The sequence below is a fragment of the Nicotiana tomentosiformis genome, chromosome 3 (assembly GCF_000390325.3).
Source record: "Nicotiana tomentosiformis chromosome 3, ASM39032v3, whole genome shotgun sequence".
In the NCBI taxonomy this organism is placed as follows: Eukaryota; Viridiplantae; Streptophyta; class Magnoliopsida; order Solanales; family Solanaceae; genus Nicotiana; species Nicotiana tomentosiformis.
Genome location: NC_090814.1, coordinates 45203567 through 45214066, shown reverse-complemented (window position 1 = coordinate 45214066; position 10500 = coordinate 45203567). Strand labels below are relative to the sequence as shown.

The 10500-nt window shown below is 40.3% G+C and overlaps 1 protein-coding gene across 1 annotated transcript; it reads left to right on the top strand.

The window, feature by feature from the left end:
* Positions 1-8240: 8240 nt before the first annotated feature.
* Positions 8241-8948, top strand: LOC138907734 (uncharacterized). The gene has a single exon (XM_070198341.1). It carries the CDS (start codon positions 8241-8243, stop codon positions 8946-8948), a length of 708 nt encoding a protein of 235 aa, XP_070054442.1.
* The last annotated feature ends 1552 nt before the right edge of the window (positions 8949-10500 follow it).

The following is a 10500-nucleotide window of genomic DNA, read 5'->3' as shown; positions in this document are numbered from 1 at the left end:
CTTTTTAGATTACTAATCTTTAGTGCCAAGTGCCACAACTCACAATGCCACCGTGTTTTTACATGGAGTCCGGTCTCGGCCCGACCAGCTAAGCCATCTCAAGTGAGACATATCCATATCCACAATGTAAATCATTAATTCCAACACAAATGCCACCATGTGTACAGCATGGCGTCCGATCTTGGCCCGATCGGCTAAGCCATCTCATTTGAGACATAACCTCTTTCAATTGTTCACTCAATTCACATTTTTTTCCCCATCTTTCATTACATGGCACAAACAGCCGCATTTATTAAGTAGTTCCCGGCACTTGGGCACATTTTACAATTCAAGTCTTTCCCTTTTCATTCGTTCAAATAACATCATCATTCATGTCGATAAGTACCATCACATAAGGCATTGAACACATAAGGGAAGGAGCTTGGAAAATCATAATTACGTTCTCAAATAGCATGATGACATGGTAAACATCTAGAACAATTAGGGAGTATGAATCTTTCAACCCAACACACTAAGGAAAACAATTCTAGTATGATCAAGTCGGAACTTACACCAATTATTCGGACACCAGGAGTTCGATTCCAAGAAGAAGAGAGTTAGCCATACATACCTCAATCGAGCTTCTTTGACTCAACAATTATCCGGAACTCTTAGCAACCTCAATCTATTTTTTTGCAATATAACAAGTTGAACCAAAATTAGGAAGACATTCATGGTTTTAGCCCACTTGAACATTTTATCAAATACTAAGTGTGTATTAAGGTTTCAAGGTTCTTTCATGGGAGGTTTTATCTTTCATAACCCATTCGTCTCCATTCTTAGCTTGCATTCTCCCTACACCCTTTTATCTTACATGCATGCAATGTAATCACCCCCATCCCCATGAAGTATCACACTAGTACCCCATTATAGCTATGTTTGGAATTAAGAGCTGGGGTGATGAAGTCTTACCTTTTAGGATGAAGAATTCGTTGCCCTACTTGAATATTTCCAAAGCTTTAAGTGATGATTGAAGATCAATTTGATGAAAATTAGGCCCTCCCTCTAGAACTCTCTCTCTCTCTCTCTAGAAAATATCAGAAAATGGGCTCAAACTAGTCAAAAGGGGTGTTTTAACGGAATGGGGGTCGGGTTATAAATTAAGAAAATGGGTGCCCCGACACAGGTCTGCGGTGGCATATGCGACCGCATAATGGTTATGCGGTCCGCAAAGTGACCGCAAAAATAGCCCTCAGGTACCCCAGAACTCCCCTTTGCAAAAGTTCAAGCAGATATGCGATCAGTATGTGGCCCGCAAAGCGATTATGTGATCGCATAATTGGGCCGCATAACTGGCCTCAAGATTGGCCAATTATTTCTTCACTCTACGGCCATTATGCGGTCCGCGGAGTGGTTATACGGCTGCATAATGGGCCGCAGAAACGTGTTCTTCTGTGAAACATTTTCCTCTAAGTCTGTAGGGTACCGTTCAATCAAAAAATCCAAACAGCGGCTCGTAAGCTCGCCGCAAAGAATTTCTATTATAATAACGCAGGAATCTATCTTGGCACCACGAAACCCCGAGTTTTTGGTTTAAAAATTTTTACGGGTCCTTACATATTGGCCTTCCCGGGATGATACAAAATTGTGATATCATAGTCTTTTAACAGCTCCAACCACCTCTTCTGCCTCAAGTTGATATCATTTTACTTGAACAAATACTCTAGTCTCCAATGATCCATGAACACCTCACACGACACGCCGTAGAGGTAATGCCTCCAAAAGGGTAAGATGATGATGGGGTGTTGCAGATGCAGGGTTGTTTAATGCCCTCGGCCGATACAACATGCCCCAAAAAGGAAACTTAATCCAAACAAAACTCACACTTTGAAAACTTGGCATATAACTTACTATCTCTGAGAGTCTGAAGTACAATCCGAAGATCCTGCTCATGCTCCTCTCAATTGCGGGAGTAGATCAAGATATCATCAATGAATACAATCACAAAAGAATCCAAATAGGTCTTAAATACCTGGTTCATCAAATCCATAAATGATGTTGGGGTATTTATCAAGCCAAATGACATCACTATAAACTCATAATGCCCATACCGAGTCCAGAAAGCTGTCTTAGGGACATCTGATACCCTAATATTCAACTGGTGGTAGCCAGACCTCAAATCAATCTTAGAAAAAACTTTGGCACCCTGAAGCTAATCAAATAAGTCATCAATCCTCGCCAACGGATACTTGTTCTTGATAGTGACTTTGTTTCACTGCCGATAGTCTATGCACATTCTCATCGAACCATCCTTCTCCTTCACGAACAACACAGGCGCACCCCAAGGCGAGACACTAGGTCTAATGAATCCATTATCAAGTATATCTTGCAATTGCTCCTTTAGTTCCTTCAATTCAGGCGGGGCCATATGGTATGGTGGAATAGAAATGTGTTGAGTGCCCCGAGCCAAGTCATTACAAAAGTCAATATCTATGTCGGGTGGCATTCCCAATAGATCTGCAGGAAACACCTCTGAAAACTCACGTACAACAGGTATTGAGTCCATAGAAGGAACTTTTGCACTAGAATCATGAATATAGGCCAAATAAGCTAGACATCCCTTCTCGACCATACGTCGAGCCTTCACATAAGAAAAAGCATTGCTGGTAGAATGGCTAGGAGTCCCTCTCCACTCTAATAGAGGAAACCCCGGCATGGATAAGGTCACCGTCTTAGCGTGACAATCCAGTATAGCATGATAAGGTGACTGTCAATCCGTGCCAAAAATAACATCAAACTCTACCATATCAAGAAGTAGGAGATCTACACTAGTCTCGAGACTCCCAATAGTAATCACACATGAGCGATAGACATGGTCTACAATAATAGAATCTCCCATAGGCATGGACGCATACATAGGAGCCCTCAAAGAATCACGAGGCACAACCAGATATGAAGTAAAATAGGATGACGCACAGGAATAAGTAGAGCCTGGATCAAATAGAACTGAAGCATCTCTATGGCAAACTGGAACAATACTTGTGATAATGACGTCAGATGACTCGGCCTCAGGTCTAGCTGGGAATGCATAAAAATAGGGCTGGGCCCCACCACCCTGACCTACGCCTCTCGGACGGCCTCTAGTTGGCTGGCCTCCACCTCTAATAGCCTAACCTCCACCTCTAATGGCCTGAACTCCACCTCTGGCAGCCTAACCCCTACCTTTAGCTGGCTAAGCGGGCGGTGAAGCAGTCGGTGCCGGAGCCATGGCACGAGAACTCTGTTGTCGCATGCTGATCAACAATCTAGGACAGTAGCTCCTGATGTGACATGTACCCCCACACTCAAAACACCCATCTGAATGTTGTGACTGCTGAAGCTGAAACTAACACGAATGGGGCGTATAGCCTCGATGGTAGCTCTGGATCGGAGGCGCACTAATAGGAGCTGATGGTGCACTATAGGCTAGCTATCTAGGATGAGATACATAAGGACCAAGACTACCCAAAGCATTGTGGGATGCCGAAGCACTAACTGAAATGGCATAGGAGGATGGCCTCTACCAAAGGTACCCTTGCCTCCAGATGAGCACCACTAAAACCACTGAAATGACGAGGCCTCTTATCAGAAACTGGCCCCCTCTCCTGACCACAAACCATCTCTATCCGTCTAGCAATCTCTACGGCACTCTAGAAAGAAATATCATCTTTGGTCTCCTTGACCATCTGTAGCTAGATACTGAAAGTGAGCCCATCAATGAATCTCTTCACTTTGTCCCTCTCAGTAGGGAGCAAGACAATGGCATGGCGAGCTAGGTCCACAAATCGAGTCTCATACTGGGTGACTTTCATGCCACTCTAATGAAGGCGCTCAAACTACCTATGATACTCCTCTCTCAGAGTAAAAGGAATGAACTTCTCTAGAAATAACTGTGAAAATTGATCCCATGTAAGTGAAGGCGGCATCGAAACAGAAAAACGGGAACCAAAACACTTGGGTGTACTAGCGATTGAATCCTAGCGATTGGCGACTCTTTTTTGAAGCTTGAGCAGGCCAATAATGGCTTCTTCGTCCACTGGCCAGCCTCCTCTTGAGGCTGGTCAGTCGTCGCTACCATCCCCACATCCCCAAACAATCACTACAAACCCTAATCCACCCACAAATTACACATAATTATTACAACCAAGTTCATTAAATGCCCCCATGCAAACCTTAACCTTACAAACCCTACCCATCGTTCCCATCAAAATAGTGAAATATTTCCATAGTGAACCTGTGATTAAATGGAAGAAAGCTGACGTAAACCAATCTATAATACAACAAATATTGACACTAGCAGTGCTTGACAAATTCTCATCTTGTAAACCAGTGATCAATGAACTATGTAAGGCAATGCCAATAAAATGTGATGTAAAGGTGCGTGTTCTGTTTGTCTTATTGAAGACAACTATGTATTGATCAGGTTGTCCTTGTTAGAAGATTATGCTCACTTGTTGTCAAAGCCTGCTTTTTATTTGAAAGCATAAGGGGAGATGTGGCAGATGAAATGTACAAAGTGGAACCCTTGGTGGATTCCTGATGAGAAAACTCCTATTGCAATAGTGTGGATTAGTTTTCCTGAACTACCTCTTAATTTCTTTGGTAAGGAATTTGTGTTTTCGTTGGCTAGTGCAGTAGGAAAACCATTACACATTGATTTAGCCACACAAAATGGTACTAGGCCTATTTGTGCAAAGGTTAAAGTAGAGGTGAATTTATTAGCTAAATTTTCTCAAAGAATCAAAATTATGGAGGAAGAGGATAATATTGGACCTGAGTAATCAAAGTGGATAAGGATCAAGTATGATTACATGCCAAAGTATTGTAAAACATGTAAGAAGCAAGGTCATAGTGAAGTATATTGTTGGGTGATACATCCGGAGTTACATAAAAAGTTAAAGAAGTTGTGGAGGATCAAAGTAGAGAAAAGGAATTGGTAGGTACTGCAGCTAATGCTACTAAAGTACTTTCCAATGGTAAGGTGCTTGGGAAACCCATACCTAATCCATCTAAACAAGAGTGGATGCAACGGAGGCAAAACAAATATCAAAGAGACAAGAGGGGTCATATTATTGAAGCTCCAAAGGATCAAGAAGTGGACAATATGAAAGGTAAGAACAAAGAAGAAGCAGCAGTGGTCACAAAAAACACATTTGATGCTCTTGAAGTTGAAGAAATTGAGCAACCAATGTTGAGGATTACTTATGGCAATGGAAATAGTAATGACAAGGCAAAGGAGATGATGCAGTAGGAGAAGGAATCCCAGAAGGCCAAGCAAAAAAAGCAGCTAGAGAATGCTCATATTTCCAGTCCATATCATAAGTGGAATAAGAGTGACAATATGACAGTATTAAAGCAAGGGTAAGAAGAAGAAAGGTGTATAAAAAAGTATATGTATTAGAAGTAGGTAACGGAGAGAATAAGGAGGCAAACAAGGAGGAGATCTTAATTCCTAATTCTAATGGGAGAGTTAATCTAACAGAGAAAGGGAATCAAAATAATCAAGGATTGTGGAGGGTACTAGAAAAGAATCTACTATAGAATGGATACATAGGAGATTTGGTGTAAAGAAGGAAGACTTAATACAGCTCAATGTTTATGTTAATCATTCATGACATGCAATACCCTCTCAAATATATGAAGAATTTGCAAGGTATGATGAAAAGCAAGAAGGCGGCATTAGGAGATCATTGTGGAGTGATGAGGTTAACAATACAGAGGCTCAAATTGATGCAAATATTAGTCCAACAACCAAACAGAAGAGAAGCAACACGCAGGAACTGCTAGGCAAAATTGATACTGGTGCTACAGTAAACCCTAGTGTGCTAAAAAAACTAGGGTTGAGGGTGGCTTGAGTTCTAGAAAGCAGCATTCAATACAACCAGCTGGAAATGATAAAGGATCACCAAATGAAGCTAGAATAACTGGAGGATCAGCTACTGCAGATTCATCTAAGAAACAGGCCAACATAACAGTAAACCCTAGCGGAACTGTTGAGGTTTTGGCCAATGTTGAAGGTGTTTTGGTGGACCTTTCAGGTGGTGATCAGGTTGAAGATGTTAATGTGAAGGTCTTAGAGGCTACAATGGGGTCATAACAACAAACAGTTGGTGGCAAGGATAGTGATCCCAATAAAACGGTAATTTATGTAAAGTCTGCTACAATAAACCCTAGTTTGGGTTGAGTGTATGAACTACAATTTCGAGCAATCCAGGAGGCAGTAGCTGTTCAAGAGCATGATTATGAGGTCTTGAAGAATTCAAGTGTGGTGCAAGATCACATGGAGCAAGCTATTGTCCCTATAAGTACAGGTGTGATTGAGACAGTCCCAATGGCATGTGCCTCAGGTACTGGACTTCCAATACAAATTCAGATAAATGCTCCTTTGAAATATCCCAATCAAGTGTTACATGATATTATTACACATAATATTTTTCATGTGGATGGACACAATGCAATAATAGAGGAATAGCAACTGGAAGAAGAAGGTGATAATGAGTCTATTGATGGGAATCTTAAGGTTGTGGGTAGGGAAGGAGATTTGTCAACTGGAGCTTGTGCAAGGAGTGGGAAGAAAGGGAAGAAACAAGCACAGAATAAATAAATACTGCAACCTACAAGAATTGTGCCCAAAAGGGATGTCTCAATGACTAAATGATGATTAAGACAATGATTTGGAATATAAGGCTTGTTGGGACTCAAAAGGCATTTCAGAGGGCAACATGCAAAGGGAACATGGCTTCTTCATTGTGGCACTGATGGAACCAATTCAAAATGCTAGACACATTCAGTGGTACAGCAGGAGACTAGGTATGGATGCTACAATATCTAATATTAATGGTAAGATATGGCTATTCTTTGATGTTGTAGTTGAATGGGAGTTGTTGATGGATACTGAGTAGCAGGTGACAATTAAGGTGTATCATCAGGGCATTGGCAAACACAACATGATGACATTTGTGTATGCTAAATGTTCTTCTCTTGAAAGATTAGAATTGTGGGATAATTTATACTGTCTTGCTAATGACATGGAATTAACTTGGCTCTAAAAGGGACAAAAACACAAGGTTCTTCCACAACCATGTTAATGGTAAGAGGTAGAAGTTACAGCTCAAAAGAATACAAAATGGAGATGGAGATTGGATTGAAACACAAGATCTCATGGCCACTGCTGCTGTAGACTTTTTCCAGAAATAATTTTCACAAGATGTTGATCTTGCTGATTTTGAGCTACTGAATAATGTTCCTACTATGGTGAGTGTAGATCTGAAATTGGAGCTATACAGAATTCTAACTATAGAAGAAGTTAATGAGGTAGTAATGCTTTATGTGGTAACAGTGCTAGTGGACCTGATAGTTTCACTAGCATTTTCTTTCAAGAGTGCTGGGATATTGTAAGTGAGGACATTTTAAACATAATGCAGTTATTTTATAGTGGTGCTTCACTGCCAAAATCCATAACTAACATCAACCTAGTACTACTGCCTAAGAAGACATTGGTGCAAATATTTTTATATTTAAGGCCAATAAGCCTAAGTAAGTTCATAAACAAGGTGATCTCTAGGGTGGTACATGATATATTGGAAAGGATATTACCTTCATTGATATCCTCCAATGAGTCAGGTTTTGTTAAAGGGAGAAGTATATTTTAGAACATACTACTCACACAGGAGATAGTCACTGACATAAGGCTTAGGGGAAAACCTACAAATGTAGTGATCAAAATTTACAAGAGGTGAGTTTATATTTACTTACCTTGAATATCCAATTTTTTACAAAAGAAGGAGGAAAGATTATTACAATGATCTCATCAAAAAGGTCAAAGCCAAGTTGCACTCATGGAAAGGGAAATTACTGTCCTTTGGCGGCAAGGCTACATTGATCTCAGGTGTGCTCCAAAGCATGCATACTCACATACTCTCAGTATTGGACCCTCCTGGCAATGTATTGAAGCACTTACACAAGACATTTGCTAGATTCTTCTGGAGTACAAAGGAAGAAGTAGACATTGGACTAAATGGCAGAACCTATGTCTACCCAAGGAAGAAGGAGGATTAGGTTTTAGATCATTACTTGATGTGTCAAAAGCTTTGTTTGCCAAATTATGGTGGAAGTTTAGGACATTAAAATCATTATGGTCCAACATCATATGGAATAAGTAATGCAAGAAGGAGATACCTACAGTGGTGCAATTTATAAATGGCTCTCATATATGGAGAAAAATGTTGGAGGCAAGGGAGGAAGTGGAGCATGAAATCTTATGGGAGATGAATAGAGGATCTACAAATGTATGGCATGAAAACTGGACTGGAGTTGGGGCCTTGTATCATGTACTACCTCTAGAATTTCATATTAATAAAGAGCTACAAGAAGTGGCAGAATTGAGGGATGAAGAAGGATGGAATGATCAACTTCTGGATCAAACTTTCCCAGAGGATATTGCTGAGCATCTAAGGAAGGAAGTGCACTTTGATCACACTGATGACTACTGGGATACACCTAGGTGGATGCCAACCCCTTCAGGTAAATTCTCTGTGAGCAGTGCATGGAATATATTGAGGTATAGAGATACTATAAAGCCATATTTCAAACTAATGTGGACTAAAGGACTACCTTTTAAGATTAGTTTTTTCATATGGAGATTATGGCAAAGTAAACTGTCTACTGATGATTTATGGAGGAGAAATGGTTACATAATAGTGTCTAGATGTTGGTGCTTCCAGAATCCAGTAGAAGAAACACTTCAGCACATCTTCCTAACAAGTAGTACTTCTAATAGAGTTTGGAAGATTTTCCTTCAAGCTGCAGGTTTTATTGTCAATCTGGTACAAGTACACCAAGTGATCAAATCATGGTGGAGTTCTAGATGTTGTGCAAAGCTTAGGCCATTATTTCAGGCAGTTCCAGCAATTATTACTTGGGAGCTTTAGAAGAGGAGAAATACTATGAAGAATGGAGGTACAGTTTTATATCATAGGGTGGTTTATAAAGTTAACAAAACACTATACGTTCTAGCAAAGGTGAGGTATCCTTGGCTTTCAAACATTCCATTCCTTTGACCGGATATGATCACATACTTTGAAAAATATAAGCTTGTGGTGGTGACAAGAAGAGTAACTTGGCAGTACCCTTATGAAGGATGGTATAAATGCAACACTGTTGGGGCTTCAAAGGGTAATCCAGGTCCTAGTTCATTTGGTTTTTGTGTGAGGGATTGTTCTGGAGATCTAGTATATGCCAAGGCAGTGAAGATAGGATATATTACCAACATTGTGGCTGAGGCTGAGGCTATTTTGGAAGGATTATCTTATTGTGTAAAAAAGCAGCTCCATCCTCTTATCCTTGACACTGATTCTTTGGTGATGAAGAAGATAATTGAAGGGGAATAGGAGTCTCCTTGGTCTATAGGGGCTTAAGTGAGGAAAATCAAGGAGATGAAGAGCACCTTCAATGTTCTCTTTCAGCATGTGCTAAGGGAGGGCAATGTTGTGGCGGGTCTTTTAGCTAACATTGTTTTCTATTTTGCAGGTACCCTCATTTTCAGCTCATTTAATGAATTACCTAGTGAAGGAAAAACTGTGATCAACATAGACAAAGCTCAGATTCCTGGCCTTAGGGTTAGGGTTTCTAATAAAAGAGCTCCAGATTGATGAGAGACCTTTTGAAGTCACAACCTGTTGCTTTTGCCTATGCTTCCTCTCATATCTGTACGGTGTGTAACTACTGCCTAGTGGTATTAGCATGGCAACATGCTCATTCTGGAGGTAGTGACACATTGTATGGTACCTTTAGGGTAAACAGGTTATTCTCAACTACAGGATTACAAGGTGTTATGCTGATAACTAATAGTGTTTGGTACAGCTTCTATTTCTTTCCTAGCATACGAAATAGTACTATTACATTAACTGAAGCTCAAGAGCAACTGCTGTTCAATCTTAGATGTTGTATAGTATTTGAACATCATCAAATGGTATTAGTGTGGTTACATGCTCATTTTGGAGATGAGAAGACATTATATTGCTCACATTTACTATGCAGGTTGTTGTTGATTTATCGACTAGCAGGAACTTATCTTAGGTACTGTTATATTGGCTACATATCTGGCTATAGAGTGGGTTGTTGTGCACACAGAGGGAAATCCAGTTTGCAGATTACAATCTATATCAACATCTACTTCTGGCATTTCTTGATGGCTACTATGCAGTGGTGTAATTATTTGGAGTCCTCATTTGCCTTGTTCATGGGAGTTTTGTCCTGTGGAATGCATAACCTGGCGCTTGGTGAGAGCTTTGAAGGTGCTACTATTTGGTTATTGCCCTTGGCCTTTGAATTCACTTGCACTAGTTGCTTAAGGAACCTTACATCCTACCATTATGTAATAACTAGCTAGTTACTTTTGATTTATTTTCTTCTATTCTAGCTAGTGATATCCATTTTTTAGAGTTACTTGGATACCTTGTAAGACTTGGACAATATTTGGGA

Excerpts from the sequence above, each read along its gene's own strand:
- LOC138907734 (XM_070198341.1), top strand. The coding sequence starts at position 8,241 with ATGTTGGAGGCAAGGGAGGAAGTGGAGCATGAAATCTTATGGGAGATG.